Here is a 20,874-nt window from a genome sequence, read left to right as displayed (position 1 = left end):
AAAGGCGAGGGACAATAAATATCACATGTAGAAAGTACAAAAATGAAAAATTATATATACATTGAAATTTTTTGCAATTATCTTAATTTTGTGGTATTCTTGGACATTTTCCAGTTCTTTCATATAATTATGTTACATGTACTAGCTATCAAAGCGTTGGGTCCACATGAAAGAATGAAAGTCACGATTTTCGTGAGCAAATACGTGATGAACAAGTCTTGTGTAAATATCGTAAATATATCGAGATTAAAATGTTATATAAATTCATACGTGACTTAAATGGAGTAAAGCGCAAAGCTGACTTTTGATATTTGCCTACAGACGATTAATTTTAAGTACAATTAAAGTATGATAATTACACAGACGATTTTTTAAAATATATTTTCATACAATAAAACTGCAAAAGCCACCGCCAAGCGGAAGTCACGCCCAAAATTTCAAATTTCAAGTCAAACACATCGGAGGAAGAATACTGTTGTAAAGGGTTCTCCAGGAAAACAATTGTCTTGTACACAATTTCACAATATTTTTTGCAGTAAATTATTTTGAAATATATTAGTCATACATGTTGGTGTAACCTAAAGTGTTGTTTTGTACCAATAGGAATCAAATTTTTGTCTATTATATTTAATAACAAAGTTACGACGGTCAAAGTTAGTTTTGCAATTAATGTTGTTTTGGTGAAAATAATCGTATATATATGATAAAGTTTTCACAATTAAAGTAAAATTCAATAATTTGACCTTGACCATCAAGAACATTTTATTGTCTATGCGTTTATTTGAATCCGTCAACACTTTCAATGTATCTGTCATAAGAGCCGTTTTGTCTAACGGTAAATAGATATCAAAAGTTACAAGAATCTAAGGGAAAAAACAGAATTTGACATTGATGGCCAGTCATTTGTGAGTCAGTGTCACGATCAATGTAGTCTACTTAATGGTCTTGTCCTAATGATTGTTTTAACCAAGTTTGATATCAATGCAGTCAAAATAAATAACAAAGCTATTGCTATTTGAGTTGAGTTTAAAAATCAAATAATTAAAAAAGAATGCAAAAAAAGAATACATGGAAGGACATGTCATTTACAAGACATTTTCCAATTCTGTCTGGTCTACTTGGGTTGTTATAAAGAATTTATAATTATGAGCAATGTTTAGTTTGCAGATGGAAGCGACAACGGCGCAACTGCATGGGACAGCACCATGAAACAGTTGTAGCTCGAATTTTTCTTCGTAAAAGTCGAGCTAAAATAAGCTGAAAAGTTTGTTTAAAACACACATTTCATTATGAAATGCTTTTTGGTATTACTTCGTGCTTTCGTATAAATTTCTATGTACAGATGGCAAGAAATGTGGATAAATGGATACATATAGAAAATTCCGCTTTAGAGACAATAATATCAGAGACATAGATAACATCTATCTATGTATCTGATAAATATCTATTATGCATTTATGCCTTTATGTTTTTTTTGTATATTTGATTATACAAAAATTATGGTCATTTACTGAGTGCCAACGCCTGATGAATCCCAGGCTTATGTCAAACATGCATTTTGAGAAAACTAGGGAATTTCAATGCATTCTTATAAATCTGCAAAATTGACTGTTCTTTGTTATTTACCCTGAGGCCCTCTTATCAGCAGGAGAGTGGTATATTGAAAACAGTCCCTCTCAGAAAATACCAATACACAGCATGACTTGAGATTTTCCTCTTCAATAAAAGTATTCCCTTTATACATTAAATTTTTAATATTGAAATAAATGAATAAAGATATCAAATTTATTTATTTTATGGATAATATTTAAATTATTTGCATAAACATATGCAAGCATTACACAGTTGAATACTAAATTATCACAGTATATTGATTGTTTTAAAATCAATGTATTAATATTCTCTTTCAATATTGAACATGATGAATTTTCTCTAAGTTATATATTATAGAAATAATATTTCAGCTTAAATATATCCTTTCCTTGATTTGTTTGAGCTTATGAAAAAAAGTTAATGATGTAACAAACTAAATTAATTGGGCCAGAATTATCACATTGATTTATACCATTTGTATACTAGAAAAATTGAAATATATGGCCATTTAAAAAAGCTTTAAAAACACTTATTTAATTATCCATTACGGAGCATATTTAAATTTAACCTTATTAATTCTATTAATTTGATTTTAAGGGGTATTATTTTTCACTTTAAATACTGGTTAATAAAAATATGATTACAATAAATGAAAAAAACATTTTAATTTTAAGCTTCAACATGATAATCACCTAAAATGTTAAAACTGCTGATTTTAAAATTTACTTATTTATATTCATGAATAGGCCATATATATGTTTTCCCAATTTTTTTTGCATACAGCAGCGTAACAATAGATGCCCCCCCCCCCCCCCCCCCTGATATACAATTATCCAAAAAACCATTTACGTGTCACCTTCCCTGGCCAGCCTGGTCATATGGTCTAGTGCACTAGAAGTGCACTTCTAGTGCACTTCTAGTTCAGCTCTAGTGCACTAGAAGTGCACAAGGGTGGGAAGTTTAGTGTGAACTCAACTGTATATTCGAATCCCTAGCTGTTCATTTTATCTCCCCCAAGAGACATTGAAAACTGTTACATTAATCACTCTTGAAATGTCTGAGATAAAATCAGTTTTAAATCAATATATAAAAATAAAAGCAATATGCTCTACAGCATATAAATATTTTATGATTTAACTATTTCAAGGTTTCGAATGTCATGCCTTTCCCTTTTTTTATTTATAAAACGTTGAATGTATATCTGTACCGGAAAAGTCGTTTACATCTATGTTGAAAGTGAAAATGTGTTAAAAATTGGGTATATATAAGGATGCTATACAGTCTAAGGTTCATTTGATATTTTGGACAATTATTTGTGGGATTTTAATGTCAGTATCAAGTCATTATGATTGGCATGACCTCTAGTTGTTTCACAATCTGTTTAGTGCACCTTTTGCAACTGTCGTCCGGTTACCCTGTCGAAGTTTTAGATCTGCTTAGGCGTTTGGGTAAGTATCTATATTTCAATTATTTCACTTGATCATTTGATATGAAAATAGCTAGTATAAATTCCATTTTACTTTCATAACATATTTCCCTTGACCATTTGAGATGAAAAAGGCTAGTATAAATTCATTTTACTTTAACATTTAAAAGAATAGTTTCAATTCAAAAAGAATTCATTGTATCATTATAACATGCTTGATTATAGTAATGGATTTGCCCAGTTTTGAATTTGAAACAGTCCATTCAAAGTTAAAGGGTTTTCAATATCAAAAAAATAAAGCTACATAGCCTGATCAGATTTCATTGCATAAGTATGGCATAAATGTCGTATTATTTCATTGAAGTTTTATTTAAACTACCACTCGACTATGATTGACAAAATTGACACTTGTTCAGTAAGTCTGTTTCAATTACAATGTACTTTAATGTTGACTTTTTTTTATCTTCTTGGATTTAAAATGTTCAAACCAGAGATGTAGATAACAGAGATAAGCAGCTCTTATATAGTCCATTGAAATATCACTCATGCCTATCAAAAAGTTAGGCATTTTGTAACAAGTAAAGCTTAATGCATGTAGATTTGACCCCTCTATATTATACACCATTTAAAAATGCTAAATCTTTTATCTATTGCTGTATTTTAAAATATTGGTAACTGTCCATGCCTTTCATTTAGAAAAACATAGCAGAACATACCTACTGAGCTAGTGGTATCTTAACTGGCTAGGAAGTTGCCTATCTCTGTTATCTATATGTCTCTGTACAAACCGAAGGCAAGAAAGAATCAGAAGTTTTCTCTATGGAAAACAAATAATATTAAATTTCTTAAATTTTGACATTGGACATAGATAGAATGTTCGAATATTTCTCCTTAAATTTATTTTATCCTCGTTTTGATATTTGTTTATGTATTGGTACAGGATATGTTGGTAATACTTTTCAAAAAGCAGACGGTGCATCATCTTGTAGAAATCTATTATCTGACGCTTATAAAGATACAGACGATTTATTCATAACACAACTCGCAGACGATGATGACATCAGGAAATATTTAAACGAGTGTCAACCGGAACCGGAAATACGACTCAGTGACTATGCCCCTGCAATGCCGCCGTCTGCTATCATGAACAATAAAAGAGATAGTGCTGATGAACCATTAAATGGTGATCTTGAAAGATTAGTTCGGAGAAGCCATGCTGAAAATATCAGACGAATGAACTGTATCAGGATTTTCCAAAATTCGGGTCAATTAATTGCCAAATGTCTACAAGATAGAATGATGGGTACCGAGCAATTTCAAGGATAATACTAGCTAGTATGGACATTGAAACATTTACATTGTTGAAATAAAATTCAAACAAAATATTTCTGGAATTATATATAAAAGAGCAATAAAGTGATCAAGTATATGCATTTTAATTCCTCATATTCATTAAATGAAAATTATGATCAGCCTCGTGACATTTTTTTTTCATATGTTACTTATTCCGAATTACAGTATAATCCAGTGCAGTAGAATTATGCTTATTTGTATTTCTCGCAATGCAGCCGCTAGTCTAGTCAATGCTTTTACTTGTGAAACAGAAAAGGGTTAAAGTACACGTACTATTCACTAATTGAAATACATACAAATAAGGAACTTATGCACAAATAATATTAAATAATTTAAATTATGAGTTTAACAACGAAACAAATTTTCATTTATTTTTTATTCATTAAAAAGATACATATGACAATGTCATGAATCAATCTTTTTCAAAATTCATGTAAGCACATGCATCTATATATACAAGCACTAATTGGTTTTTGTATTAAACAAACTTTGGTAAAAAAGAATATTTGTTTACAGTTTTAGAACACAGTTTCAGTTTACGAGCAAATTACAGAAAATTTACAATTCATTCATTGACCATGCAAGTATTTCATATCTGGAAAAGAGCTGGAAATATACCAGTATTTACCTACCTTTTTTATCTAAGTTATTAAATAGTTAAAGTATATATACACATTATATTATATGAATTGAATAGAGTTTAAGGAAACAATTTACTCAGTGAGCATATAAAAGGATTCCATACAAAAAGTGACATTCAAAAGTGATTGAATATGGTTAACACATAATTATCTGCATAGGTCTTTGTTGCTGATGAATTATAAATATCAATTTCCAGCAACTGAAGTAAAACAATTCAATTAAATTCAAAATCAATTCAACAAAATCAATTCAAAGTTTCAGGGATCTCAATATTAAAATACCAAAAAAAAATGAACTACCAACAGTATAACAATCTGGGCACAGGTTGACATACTGAAAACAATATTACATGGACATTGCAGACTTTGGGTTTGATTTAGCCTTTTTATGAGAGAAAATGAAAAAGTACAATATCCCCCCCCCCCCCTAACTTATACATGATATTAGCTTAAACACTAACATCCACTCTCACTTGTGGCAAAGGCTAATAACTTCCTATTTCTGCAGGTTTAAAGGATATTACTGGATAACATTAACATATAATAAAAATTTTCACAGATAATCATGTATTTATCTCTCTTTGCTTTAATTATAATGATTTTACAAAAGCATACATTTTTATGTCACATTATTATTGATATACACTATTACAACATTACAACATTCTAAAAATAATTCGTACAAATCTTTAAACATTTTGTGCTAATCTAAAAATAGCTTGTTTCATTCTAAAAATAACTTGATGCATCAAATGATTACACATCGACAATACTGACAGCAAGGTGCAGATATACATGTAGTTCTCATTATTTTTCAGACAACTTTTCTTAGCCTGATATTTATGGTTTCTTTTTGGTCCATCTGATTGCCTTTGCAAGGCAAACAATCAACATTGACAATGATTTCAATATAAAATTAAAGCATTGTATTAATTTAATAATTTGAGTCACGGTTGGTTCTTTATATCACAGATAGAAAATAAGTTAAACTCCTCCCACTTTTCTCATCCTACTAATTAACATAAATCCCTCCCTTTCGTACTACCCCCCAAAACCTGATTGGCAGAACAGCAACCAAAGAGACATATATATATAAATTATTGTAAAAAAGGTTATTATTTTAACAATTCATCATTCAACCAAAAAAGTAAACTCATTATTAAATTTACTGTAAAAATCATAACATACATGCATGCATATAACAATTATACAAAAATTATTACAGTATTATACATTTGTCATACAAATGCACATGTACAGTATTTGTGTATAAGGCATATATGTTTATTCCTTCACATTTCTATATACATTCACAACATTAATATATCCGTAACATAAAACAAAACAAACAAAATATCTTTATTATACATGTCAAACATTTTATAAATCAAAGAGTAAATTTCCCATTTTTATCGCTTCGTTTTCAAAAATAAATGGTTTCTTATTTCAGTTGATGGTCAGTCATTGCTGGAGGTCAAACTTAAACTTTCTAAATGTCAATTAATATGGTAACAAGAATAAAGTTCCACTTTCATTAGTCTATTTTCAAAATAATGTTTTTTTCTTCTTTATTTCATGTGCTGGTCATCTCTGTGGCTCCAATGTTACTAATTTTTCTTTTTGGCGTTTCCTCCAATTATTCAAGCCTTTATTTTGAAAAAATATTGTAGATGGATGACTCAGGAGCAAAGAAAATCTGAAATATATAAAATCTTAAACATTTATTTTAAAGACACTTAAGTCTTAAATAACCATTAAGCAAACATCAAGGAATAGTTAACAATCAAAATGTATCATCATTTAGAGTCAGATAGTTTAGAATTTAATTTCAGAGTAATAGCAACACCCACACTTGTTATTCTATTATTTTGAAATAGTGGCAATGACAACATTTAGCATATTGCCAACCCTGCAATAATGCCATAAACCTTATTGGCATGTTGCCAAAAAAATGAATAATTAATTGGAATTGGAAAATTCAGTAAATCTATTGAAAAACAGAAGCTATGAAATATAATCATTCAAAAACATTATATGGTGTTGTCAAATCAGTCACTTAAATGTTGTGAGTTAAATTTTAAGCTTTACATAGAAAATCTTCATCTTCTCTGCCATATTTTAAGAGGGCTGGCAAAGTCTTACCTCTGTTTGAATTAAGCTTTGAAAACAGATTTAATGAAAACAAAAGTTCTGAAAATATTTGAATTACATCTGAACATGAAACAGAAATAAAAAAGGTGACCTTACACATTGAGATTTTACATTTGATATAATTCAGACATAATTGTAAGCTTGGTGTAAAATATTGCTTTTTTTTAGCAAAAACCTACTAGGTGAGTCTAAACTATAAAACATATATATACCTAGATTAGTTGCTCTGTTGTTAGTAAAAATATATCATTAGATATGTTATGACTGGCATACATTAACCTTTGATCTGTAGAGTTTGCAGAGCTTTGATTTTAGAATTAAAACAAAGGAATTGACCTACCTACAGTATAGAGCCTGGTCAGACTGTATGTATATGCATAATATGAACAAAACATGTGTTTTGCAAGTTTAAATAATAATAACAATGGTAACACTATAACAACAACAAACATCCTAATGGTGATTTTGGCAAGCAAAAAATAGCAGTCATTCTTTGGACAAATGATCAAGAGAGAAATAGTTTCAAGACAATTTATATATAAAGTCAACTGGGATTTGGTAGGAACATCATTGACAGGAATATAAAGGTGATACTGAGGCACAACAAGCAAATGATAACTATATCTCATCCTCCATGAATAAGTAGTTCTCTGATTAAATAGTGACAAAATGGTCGTGATGGCCCCTAAATTTCTCACCAGAATAAATGGTCTGTTCGTTTATTTGTTTGTTCAGAAGGTTTCTACATATAACATGTTTTTAATCTTATAACAGTCTATGAATTTACCCAAAACATGCTGACTTTGTGAAATGGATTTGCAAACAAATAAATTGAAAGCAGTTTATTTGAATTTCAAAGGACTTAAATAATAAAGTTAAGCTACCACCAACAGTATAGAGCATGTTTATACTGCGTGGATGTGCACACTGACCTGACTCTATACTTGGGTGACATTATAAGGCTGATCAATTTTCATTATTTTTTATTCAAGCAAATTAAGGCTTAAAACACTGGACAAATGACAATCCACAATAACCAAACAGATAGCCATCAATATAGACAAATTTATTTGCTGACAATTAGTTGTTTTCAGGTTTATCTCTGGTGACCCCTTAAAGATATGCCAAAGACTAAATTACATGTGGTTCTAGAGGAAATCTATCTGTGTATTGTTGATACAACATGCCAGAGTATCCCTCTATACCATAAACCCCACTCTGAACCTTCGATTCTGGTGAGCTTCAAATGTTTCAAACTGGTTAATAAAGTCACTGTAATTTCTAACCTTAAGAAATTGCCATCTTGAAACATAAACCCCAAAGCTGCTGTCTTTTAAAGATTACTCTTTAAAGAGAATAAATAAACATGAATTGGTATAAATAACATATCATTGTAGCCTGTAAAAATAGCAAAATTGCTGTCATCCAAAAGCACTGGCAAAAGGAAGCATACCTATAATATTTGTAAAAGGAAAATATAGAAAAAAAATATCAAATAAGTTTAAGTAAATTTTCAGTAATGCAACTACAATCTATACAATTTTGTATTCTCTAAACCTGTACATCTTTGATTTCATTAGTTATTTAATGGTGACTTTACAGCTATAGTAGTGGAGAAAGACCTCAGGTCCGCCCCTTTGTGCATTATTTCAGGCAGAAATGGGCAACTGTGTAGAACCAATGATCTTCCATTGACTTATGTGGGATAGTAAAGCACAAATCTTCTGTTGGCTCTGATTGGGAAACTGGTTCAGATGAAAGAATCCAAAGTTCCTAGAGAGATTCAAACCCACTTTTGTGAGATTCTTAACATATAATTTGAACTCACAGAGGTAAGAGGAAGGGTACTTTAATGTCTAAGAATATATCTGTTATAGTCTTCAAGGTTACCAACATTGAAAATAAGTTCAAATCATGTGATGGACATTAACCCATTACCAGATATACACGCCTTTTTCACCCCCGCCCCCTTTCTTGTTGTCTCAAATGGTGAAAAAATGCCTTATCTAGGCCCCCAACACTTGTTTTTGTTTGAGAAATGTTGTTTAAAAAAGTGACCACTTTTTTGGCGCCATCCCCTATCCAAAAGATACATCAGGGGGTTTGAAGGGGGGGCAGCAGTCCCCCTCATCGCCAAGAAAATTTTGGACTTGTGAGAGGTCGATCATAAGGTAACGTGTAACCAACTCTGAAAAGCCTTTGACTCTATCTCAATCCATTGAGAAGTTGCAGCACTTTGAAATAAATTTTGATGGAAAAAATCAACGCAAAATAGTGATTTTTGGCAATTTTGAGATGTCCTCTCGTTGCCATTGTAACAGGAAATTTAAGATTGAGTATGTTGTTACAAAGGCAATGGTCCAGTCAACATTTGTGCCAAGTTTGATTAGTATTAAAGCAGTTTATATAGTTTTATAGCAATTTGAACTTGAAACGGGAGACTTTTCAATGAAAACAGCCATTTTTCACAAAATGCTCATGCAGTAATGGGTTAAATAATTCTGTGTGCAGAAGATAAGAAGATACACAGCAGACATATTCTTTCATGGAGAAGGTTTGTCTAAAACATTTAAGACTTTCTCTTCCATTTAATCTAGAAAGGTCATAAAAGAGCTTGTATCACTCAAAACAGAACCAAACTTTATCAGATAGAATATGTGTTTAAAAATATATAAATTATCTGATGTCTCCTTAACAAGTTTTATTATTTTGACAACCTTATATATGGTCAGCTGTTCTACTCAGGTGCCTGATCATGACTAAAATAATACACAAAGGAACACCTCAGCTTTTCCTACAGCAATTTAAACTTAAAAAATTCATATTATGACCTTTACTGTGTCAGTGTGAGCTAAACCCAATCCTGAAGAAAACTGTATTTAGTACTCTAGAACCTTTGAAATTTGTATATTTAGTACTTTATAACCACGATAATGAACATGATGGCACATGAAGCATATTAACTTACCAACAACCATGCTTTTACTTTATTATTATACTAAAACTAATATACAACTTGTTTAGTGACAGGACACACTTACATGTTTACTCATCTATAATATTTCATGTATAGCTGAAAAAGAAACCAATTTTGTTTGTAATAGTAATAGTACAAGTATTCGATCATGAAATCATGAAAACAATAACTTATATGTACATAGCAAGAGGCAATGCTCAACTTTTTCTTATTTCTGAGTTAAACACATTAGAGAAAGAATATAATAAAAGTGAGTACTCCTTGAAAACATAGTTTTCTTTTAAGAAGTAAAAATCAAATATCATATTTGACCTTGATGGTCAAGGTCATTAAAAGGTCAAGGTCACATTTGAATAAGTCATCATTTCAGTTTCATCATAAGTGTTCTTTTGTCCAAATGTGAATTAAATCTTTAAATAAATATCAAAGTTATGGCAATTAAAGCAAAATTCAATAGTTTGACCCTACTGGTCAATGTCAATAAAAGGTCAAGGTCTTATCAGAATAATTCAAAATTTCAGTTTTATCTTTAAGCTTTAGCTACACTGCAATTTATGTGATATGGAAATTTCATTCTAACAAAGAACACTAATTCCAACTGTACCATCAGATTTTAAAGGAGTACACATTAAGATACTGCAAAATGTCCCAGGTTACTTCACACTGACACAGTTATGGTCGTATGCTATTTTTCAGCCTACTCCCCATGTCCCCATCAAATTTCTGGCATCTGCAAGCCCTTTTGTAGAACAACCAACCTTTTGTAAACTTATAACTGCATGAGTACAAGTTGCAACTTCAAAATGCACCAAAAACATTATTATTTTCATTGTCACATATACAATTTTTAAGAAAATATATTCATAATTCAATGAAAATGACATCAGAATGAATAATACACAAAACAAAATTCCTAAACATCAAAATTGGTGTTTTATTTACTCTATGCAGTGTATATAAGAAATTAAGAACAAGAGGGCCATGATGGCCCTGAGTCGCTCACCAGAAACAACTGCTTTTCAGAGTTGGAAATTATCCATTGTCAATATTTTCTGATATTTAATTTGAGCATAGAATATGTTTCAACAATAATTTGAAGAAATGCCATGACCTGGGCATTTAAGCTTAAGCTTAAACTGCCCCAATCAAATTAATATGATCAATGTTGATAAAAGACTACCCAAGAATGCTACAGACAAAGTTTGGTGATCATCAATCAATAAGTTCTGTAGAAATAGATGTTTAAAGGTATTTCTATTTTGAGCTTTAGCTGCCCCTTAAAAGGGGCTAATCATATTAATATGAGCAAATTTTATATCATACTACCCAAGAATGCTACAGACAAAGTTTGGTGATCATCCATCTATTAGTTCTGTTGAAGAAGATGTTTAAAGGTTTTTCTATTTTTACATGTAGCTCTAGAGACCTCTAAAAGGGGCCAATCAAATTAATATGATCAATGTTGATAAAAGACTACCCAAGAATGCTACAGACAAAGTTTGGTGATCATCAATCAATAAGTTATGTAGAAATAGACGTTTAAAGGTATTAGCTTTAGCTGCCCCTAAAAAGGGGCCAATCACATTAATATGAGCAAACTTGATACATTTGTATCATACTACCCAAGAATGCTACAGACAAAGTTTGGTGATAATCCATCTATTAGTTCTGTAGAAGAAGACATTTAAAGGTTTTTCTATTTTAAGCTTAAGTGGACCCTAAAAGGGGCCAATCAAATCAATAAGATCAAAATTGATAAAAAGAGTTTAAGACTACCCAACAATGGTACAGACAAATTTTGGTGATCATTCATCAATTAGTTCTGTAGAAGAAGACATTTAAAGGTTTTTCTATTTTTAGCCCTAGAGACCCCTAAAAGGGGCCAATCAAATTAATATGAGCAAACTTGATAAAAGACTACCCAAGAATGCTACAGACAAAGTTTGGTGATCATCCATCAATTAGTTCTCTAGATATAGATGTTTAAAGGTATTTCTATTTTTAGCTTTAGCGGCCCCTAAAAGGGGCAAATCAAATTAATATGAGCAAACTTGATAAAAAACTACCCAAGAATGCTACAGACAAAGTTTGGTGATCATCCATCAATTAGTTCTGTAGAAGAAGATGTCTAAAGGTTTTTCTATTTTTAGCCCTAGAGACCCCTAAAAGGGGCCAATCAAATTAATATGAGCAAATTTGATAAAAGACTACCAAAGAATGCTACAGACAAAGTTTGGTGATCATCCATCAATTAGTTCTCTAGATATAGATGTTTAAAGGTATTTCTATTTTTAGCTTTAGCGGCCCCTAAAAGGGGCAAATCAAATTAATATGAGCAAACTTGATAAAAGACTACCCAAGAATGCTACAGACAAAGTTTGGTGATCATCCATCAATTAGTTCTGTAGAAGAAGATGTCTAAAGGTTTTTCTATTTTTAGCCCTAGAGACCCCTAAAAGGGGCCAATCAAATTAATATGAGCAAATTTGATAAAAGACTACCCAAGAATGCTACAGACAAAGTTTGGTGATCATCCATCAATTAGTTCTCTAGATATAGATGTTTAAAGGTATTTCTATTTTTAGCTTTAGTGGCCCCTAAAAGGGGCCAATCAAATTAATATGAGCAAACTTGATAAAAGACTACCCAAGAATGATACAAAGTTTGGTGATCATCCATCCATTAGTTCTGTAGAAGAAGATGTCTAAAGGTTTTTCTATTTTTAGCCCTAGAGACCCCTAAAAGGGGCCAATCAAATTAATATGAGCAAATTTGATAAAAGACTACCCAAGAATGCTACAGACAAAGTTTGGTGATTATCCATCAATTAGTTCTGTAGTAGAAGATGTTTAAAGGTTTTTCTATTTTTAGCTCTAATGACCCCTAAAAGGGGCCAATTGAAATGACATGAACAAATTCAAGTGTGACTGTCACAAGGATGCTACAGACCAAATTTGAAGTAAATCTGTCCAGCAGTTTCAGAGAAGAAGACGCATGACGACGGACGACGGAGTATCCCCCTTAGATACTAATAGTTCACCCTGAGCCTTCGGCTCTGGTGAGCTAATAAAGATGTAAATGCACATGTATATACACATGTTTGTCATGTGTGCAAGTTCTTACATTTTGTTGGACACGGTATGAGAAAAATTTCTTTTAATTTATATAATATTATTCAAAATTAATTAATCCTAAATATTAGAATAATTATTAAGGAAATATAAATGTATTATGTAAAAAGCATAAAACATGGATCCAGTGTACATCACACTGTTGTCTATTGCTTTAAAAAACCATATAGTGCTTAATTTTTAAAATATGTAATGACTGTGAAAAAAATGACATACTTATTTTTGTTATTATAATTGTTTCCTGCTTGATTTCTACATGAAATTTTAAGTTCAATACTAAATATAATTTTATTTTTAAAATTCTAAGTGCTAAGATGTATGAAACCAACATTTAGAAAGTTTAGTCTGTGTATAATGAATACTAAATATTACTGTAGGATAATGACTAGGTAGATATGGTGATAATATACTGGAGGAAAAGAAAATCTAGTGTTGTATGCTCTACAAATTTAGTGGTGTATGCTCTACTAATTCATTTTTGATAATAGGTAAATGTTACAACACCAATATGAGATGACTAAGAAGTTGAAAATAGAACTTTTTTCCTATAGAGACATTGCCAAGGCCAATGGCTTATATGTTTCGTCAAAGAATATTGTCCAAATAAGTAATTTAGATACAAAAAATTGCTTACTTTCAACACAAAAGTACATGCAAACTTGTCAAAAAGAGGGAGTTAAATGTGCTCAGTAATAAATCTATATTGTAATATAATTCTAAACCCCCAAAAATGACAATTTTATTTCAACTAAAAAGTTAATTGTGCTTCAAAAATAACCAAATGAGGTAAATAAAAATGTAATTTTCAGGCCACAAAATAATCTTCCATTAATATATGTAGCAACAGCTAGGTTCATTATCGATAAAGCAACTTTGTTTTTCAACAGAGTGGTTTTAACAGAAACTTGCTTATCAAGAGCACATTATGGTTTAAAGTTGACAAAACATGCTAGCTCTTCGGCTTTTGCAAAGGCAAATGTCAATGTTGACTTTGCAAATTTTGTTTTCAGTTCTCCAATTTTGCTGTCACTAAAATGATTGAAGGGATTCAGAGATAAGAAAATGATTTGCATAGACTCCTAAATTTTGATTCATTTCAATTAGAATTATATATGTTACCTTCAAAAAAACTGCAAACAGTGTTCCAAAAATGAAGTATGGAACGTAAGACATGGGTCCATTGCTTTTCAACTTCTTTTTCAACAACCATGCGGCAGTTTTTTCCTTTTGACTTGTGCACGGTGGGTATCTCATACTGCCGAATAGAAAAAGGTGATGTGCGGTTCATTCACAAGGTTATAATGTTAGCCCAGTTAGTTGTCGTGTACAAACCAATCAGAGTTTAAGTATTCAAAATGCATCACCATTCAAGTTTAGAATCTCTCTATAAAATCATACTCTGAGGGTAAGTAGTTCTTATGAAGAAAAACAAATTTTTTCTTTCATTTCCATTTTCAGTACTAAAATTACCATTCTTTTTTCCTTCATTAACATTAAATCCACACAAACAAACAAAAACATCTGAAGTACCATATACACCATTGCTTTTGACAGCTAAAAGAGATATACAGATAGTAGATACAATATCTGAATTGGGAAACATTTTGAATAACTCAACAACTCAATCAAAACAGTATGGCCATTGATCAACTTTTAGTTTTGATCCCATAATTTCTTTTCACATAATTCCGTAATTACTTCTCGTACAAAATATGTAAAACACATGTTGGATTTTTATCAACATATGCGAATATAGATTTTTTTTCCTTTTCTTTTTACTTATTTTTGGCCACATTTTTAATTACATGTATATATAAAGGGTAAGTCTGCAGCATGTTAGTTTTATATTTTGCCTTTCATTTCTGACGAGTTTGTTTCCTTTACTGAATCTTTCAAGGAGTTTTTTCTTCCTTTTTTCAGAATTTATTCCTTTCCTTTTTAGTAGATCAATGGCCATGTAGCGTTGTTACACAATATAGAAAGATATAAAAATTATGCAACCACAAGAAAACCAGAAGAAGCTATGTAGAAAATACCTTCAAGCAGTGTGTCTAGGATATAGAGCACCCACTGCCTTCACTTCGCGGCTGTTTTCCGTTACCCTGTATAAAATCAACGGTCATGGCTTTTGTGCCTGTGTAAGGGGGATACCTTGCACTAGGAAAGAGGGAAAAATAAACTTCACCATCTAGATTTACCTGTTCAAAAATAGAACTTGAAAACCAGTCTGAAATTCTAGCATCTGATTGGATGATTCAAATTTGAATTTTTCAGAGCTGACCAATGGCAGAGGAGTATTTTTAGACTGTTTCTCAAGCTCAAGGGCAAGACTTTTTTTGGATAGTATTGGCATAATAGCAAAATTGTGAAAGGTACAAAGGGATAACATTAATACATGGAAGAAACTATCTTGTCATAACATGATTTCCATAAGCAGGTCAGAATCTAAATTAATTCAAAATACATGTATATATAACTATAAAAATCTTTTAAAATCTTTTCCAGACTTTTCATAGTTTTTATAGATTTTTAGATTTCTGAAGTCCTTTATAATACTTAATCTGCTGAAACTTCAAAGGTGATTAGTCTTAGCCACCAGACTTGGGGCAAATTACATTTGTCTGTAATTGATTAAATTACAATTACTTCATTTTTTTGTACAGTTAACAAAAAGCCACCAGTTAGGTGGCTGCTTTGGTACACTCTGTGTGTTGCGTTGTCAATAGCGACATGGTACAAAGCACCTTGTTGCACTGTTGACCTGTTGCTAGCAAAGCACACAAAGTGGTGTGTTGTTGTGCTGCGCATTGTCGCCCTGTCACTTAGCTTATATATATACAAATAGCAAATCCTTATGTTTTAAAACCGAGCGACAATGTGACATTGCGACAACACACCGCGTGACAAAGCGCCGTTTGGCGTGCATTGCTAGCAACAACACGACACACAAAAGTGTTCCAAATCAGACATCATACACCAGTCTAGAGCCAGGCCAGCTTACCTATCTGTACATACAACCAGTCTCTAAAATTTTCCTCTTGACATCCCCAATATTGATAATAGAAAGTTCCAAAAATGGAAGCTGGACAAGTCAATTTAAAAAATTCAGCAGGTTAAGGACTTAAAACAATACTAAGCATTTTCATGTTATGACAAAACCTTGATGACACGACAAAGCTGGAAACTGAGTATGAACTTTCGTATGAATTACCTACTTTTACCAAAACTTGAAATAAGAAAGAACTCCACCGGAAGATGGTTGCTTTCCGGCTCCTTGTAGCCACAGAATGTTGGAAAGTTTCTTTTCAGTGTGAGGTGGGTACCTTATACTGTAAATCATTATCATCAATTCACTTTGAATAATTGGGTAATAAACTTTGAAACTGATTTATGAAAAGTGACAAAGGGTTAATACTGAAAATAGACAGGGCCAATAAGAAAATCAAGCATTTTTATTGATTTAGATTTTAGGTCAATATATCATCATTCATTTTTTTCCAATTTGGAATATAAACGTGAATAGCTTAGACAGTTTCTGAGAAAATTGACCTTTACCAATGCCAACAAGTAGGTCATGCTAATAGCTCGCTGTAATTCTTGGAAAAGTTGACCAAAATATGAAACATTTCTATGAAACACTCACCTGTTCACGCTTTCCATTTTTAATCCCCTCTCCATGCATGCTCGTTTATGTGAGAATGTATCAAATGAAAACTTCCCATGGTAACATCCCATACCGCTGTTTCCGACACCACCAAATGGTAACGTTGGCACTGAATAATATTAAACACAGACATACAATAACAATTCACAAACAAATGAGAAACAACATGCAAGTAATTATAAAAATGTTAAAAAACAATCTCAAAATGTAGCAGTCATCATTAAATAATAAAAAAAAAAAAAAGAAGAATTTTTTTTAAAAAGCTTGTAGCTTTCTACTCAATACCTTTTTTGTCTTTGATTGTATAATTAGTTTGCTTATGTATGTTTAATTGAAACAAAATACTTTATAAACTAAACAATCAAAAATCCAGAATCATAATCTTGCCTTTTATGTAAAACAAAGAAAATGAAAGGTGGGAAGAAAGATCATCAATTATTAGACACAAGATAATTCATAAAGTTATCAAGAATACTGTTGAAAAATGTGAAAAACAACTTTGATTAATCTTTCTTCAAAGCAGCACCGCTGAGGTAAAATAAAGTCTAAAAACATAAAATTTGAAAATCGATAGTAAGTGCAATTTTTAGCTTTTCATTTTTTAGTCATTCTGCACAATAAAATTATTATTCTGGCACAACCGGGTGTGGAAATGATTTGAAAAGTTGCACAAAAGTAATTGGTTTAGACCTACATCAAATTTAAAACAAATCTTGGAAAAATATTTTAAAACAAATCTTGGAAAAATATTTCCCATGTAAAAAAAAACCTCAGTGGAGTTTCTTCAAGCAGACAAGAATGAATGAAGCAGGCCTGGATACATGAAGCATTTATAACGAAGTGGTTATTTAGTAAGCAAGAAAAGTTAGCAGTATTGATGAAAGAAAAGATTCACTACTAAGTGACATGGTGGTAAAGTGATTAACAATGTCCCATCACTTTATATATTACACAGACAAAAAGATGCAATACTACTTTTATTTGTATAATCCTGCCTTTGGTACAATTCCCAATTTTTCTCTTCCTTACTAAATGTAAATCATTTAAAACAAATGACATTTGACATGTGATTTAGAATCACGTTCTTGTACTTTGACTGCCCCTGAAAAATTGCAGTGTCCATAACTTCCCTCCCACTAAACAAATCAAATCTCCCGAAATTCAGAGTTTAATCTCCCCTTGGATGCATCAAAACAGTTCATATGTATTAATTAATAATTCTAACACTCACGTGATTTTGTCACTATAGACAAAGAAGGAAAAAAACTGGTGTTAAACTGCCAATAAACACCGGTTAGGGACTACTTGACGTATATGCGCTGTTATGTTTTCACCCTCGAGTGTATAGTTTACAAAGCATTTTAAAGCAAGAATAAAAAACATTTTTATTTATATTTTCAGTTCATATAATGTTTTCTTTTCATACAATGCCGAAATAATATCTCACATACACTAACGCCACATATTTAATCCATATCAGTTAATAAATATTTTGATAAAACGGCGCCAATCCGTAAGCAGCGTAATGACGTCATCCTAAGTAAACAACTCTTCATAAACAAGCTGACGTTATTTCATACATACAAGAATGATAAATGGGGCACTGATGTAAACACAATACGACGTAAGTTTTTATTGTTGAAAACTTGATAAAATAACGTCTTTTTCTTATCATTTCTTTTGTTTGATAATTTCTATATCTTCGCAACAGTAGGGAGCGAAAATCGAACAGCCTTATACGAAAATCGGCACCAGAAGTTATTTCCGATTGAAAAATAACATTAGTGATTTTCCTTATTTTATCGTGTTAGAATCGAAATAACATCGGCCTGAGAGGTGTACATGTATATCGGCTATTTAACACCGGTTTGGAGTTTTGATGCGTAGGAATTGACCTCTCCGGCCGATGTTATTTCTTAATTAAAACTTTATGTGTTGCACATTCAAACTCATGAAACCAAATTAATGTTTATATGTGTGCAATAATTGCCGATATGCTAAAGTAAGAACTAGAGGGTCATAAGCGTAGGGGGATTGGATGGGGGGGATGTTGGGAATATCTAGTAACAGGTTCATTCTATATTGTACGATACCTCCTGCGTGCATCAGACAATCATTGACTACCAAGCCACCAGATGTACAGTTATTTACCATCTTGTCGACCAATGACGTATTAGAGGAAAATACATACATTGCTAAAGGCTTTTCACTGTAAGTATGCAAATTTTTCATAGACATAAAAATATCACTTTTTTATCTTTAACTCTTACCCGATAATTAAACTGTTTATAACTGTAATAGCTAGTGTTTTGTGGATTACTTAAAGACGCTTTCGGGAGTTTTCCTATAGAGATCAGTGACACCCAGATTTTCATCACTTGAAATATTTATGTCTTCATATTCTAACAACATGCCAAGTTTAAAGAAATTCTATTGAACAGTTTTAATTCTGCCTGTATGTCTATATAAAATCTCCCGAAAACGTCCTTAAACTAATAAAGTGTTACAGACAAAATGAACCTGAAAAGACATGAAATAAAGCAATAATAAGTGTGAAAGAAATCCCAGCTTCGAATCACCAAGTCATATAATATAGAGTGTTATAAAGTACATGTATATCCAATCGTGCAACAATATAAAGAACTTGTACCTAAGAAGTTATGATAGCATAAAATCATATCTGGCAAAGAAAAGGTGAAAAACAGAAAAACATAATCCCTAAAGAACGCCCAAAATGAAAAAAATGACATTGTTGTAAACTTGGTTTGATTGGTTTCATGTACAGTTCTGAAAAGTGCAGGTTACAGTCCACCCCTGTCTTTCTTCTGGATAAGAATTATAAGTTAAATTCAAGATTTAACTCATTCATACATCTTCCCATATTGTTTCCTGTACAGAAAACGATCTGAGTCTCACGGTGAAACAAGACTAGGACACTGGAATGACTTAAACCATGGTTCGATGTTCCAGTCATAACTGACTTATTACATTTACCTCTTATTTAAAACATTTTAGGTAAACATATTGAAAATGATAATTCATAATCATGTCTTCTTTTTGTGCAAATTATATGATTTTATGTTATCATTTATTAGTATGTCAATCAATAAAACACAAAGTCAATATAAGCCAAACAGTAGTTCTACATGCAAATATCAGTTTTTTATCAAATAAAACATAATCTCATGTTTGTTTGTTTGTTTGTTTTCTAATTTTTGCACCCATTTTAACAAATTTTTGGTCATTTCACTGTGACCAATTCACCTCAATTGAAGAAAGTATGAACCATAAAGAGTACATGTATGTATGAGGACTGCCATTTTGGAATTCTATCAAATAATGATGTCACAGTGGAAAACACACTCTCATGTGTCAAAAATATGCTAAAAATAGACTAACAAAAAACATCAGACAGCAACTATAGCTATGCCGCCTATGCTTCACATAAGTATATTAACATACATGATATTTACAATCAATACGAATAAGGATTAGACTGGCAGCAACCTTAATTCTTATTGAAGTTTATTGGGATTCGTAATCGATCGAGACAAAAAACTGATATGTTACGGATACATCAAAACTACAGTTAAGTACAACAACAACCCATGCACATAAAGGTGGATCTTACAGCTTCCTTGCATTAAAATATCATTAGCACAGAAGCCACCCGAGTTTACAGAATCCAGTATTTTTTGGATCAGTTGCTGGTTGTTCGAAAACACGTATAACGCTAAAGGTGTGCCCGTACCGCTGAAATTAATAATTATTATACATACATCTCTTTTTAAATAATCTAAATTAATCATTTTTACACTGTGAATAATTATTTCTATATTATTTTAAACACATTCTATCTGACCAATACCCAAACTTCTTTTACTGCATGTTAACAAATAAATATACATGCATTTCAGTACTTTTTAAGTCATTTATTT

The 20,874-nt window shown here is 31.3% G+C and overlaps 2 protein-coding genes across 15 annotated transcripts in view; one reads left to right on the top strand and one right to left on the bottom strand.

Annotated features, from left to right (window-relative positions):
• The first annotated feature begins 2,817 nt into the window (after positions 1-2,817).
• LOC132716996 (uncharacterized) lies at positions 2,818-4,418 on the top strand. The gene is made up of 2 exons (XM_060700349.1): positions 2,818-3,041; positions 3,960-4,418. The coding sequence occupies exons 1-2, from the start codon at positions 2,939-2,941 to the stop codon at positions 4,343-4,345; spliced, it is 489 nt and encodes a 162-aa protein (XP_060556332.1). The 5' UTR covers positions 2,818-2,938; the 3' UTR covers positions 4,346-4,418.
• Positions 4,419-6,630: 2,212 nt separating this feature from the next.
• LOC132717047 (aldehyde dehydrogenase, dimeric NADP-preferring-like) overlaps positions 6,631-20,874 on the bottom strand; it is a 32,588-nt gene continuing 18,344 nt past the window's right edge. Inside the window, exons 11-16 of one of the 14 annotated variants that reach the window (XR_009623897.1) lie at positions 20,568-20,689; positions 16,916-17,045; positions 14,392-14,527; positions 10,206-10,237; positions 8,451-8,509; positions 6,631-6,709 (exon numbers count right to left, since the gene is read on the bottom strand). Coding sequence is in view for 10 of the 14 variants with exons in the window: in XM_060700433.1 (XP_060556416.1) it covers positions 6,662-6,709; positions 14,392-14,527; positions 16,916-17,045; positions 20,568-20,689 (436 nt within the window). In the remaining 4 variants the exon portion in view is untranslated. Of the gene's footprint in view, positions 6,710-8,450; positions 8,510-10,205; positions 10,238-14,391; positions 14,528-15,308; positions 15,430-16,483; positions 16,602-16,915; positions 17,046-19,029; positions 19,146-20,567; positions 20,690-20,874 lie in introns of those variants that run through there. The other 13 variants (XR_009623899.1, XR_009623898.1, XR_009623900.1 and 10 more) reach the window with 13 other exon arrangements.

Source organism: Ruditapes philippinarum, unplaced genomic scaffold (assembly GCF_026571515.1).
Source record: "Ruditapes philippinarum isolate M1 unplaced genomic scaffold, ASM2657151v2 ctg121_1_1_1_1, whole genome shotgun sequence".
Classification (NCBI taxonomy): Eukaryota; Metazoa; Mollusca; class Bivalvia; order Venerida; family Veneridae; genus Ruditapes; species Ruditapes philippinarum.
The sequence above is the reverse complement of the archived record's forward strand: the minus strand, read 5'-3'. Positions and strand labels throughout refer to the sequence as shown.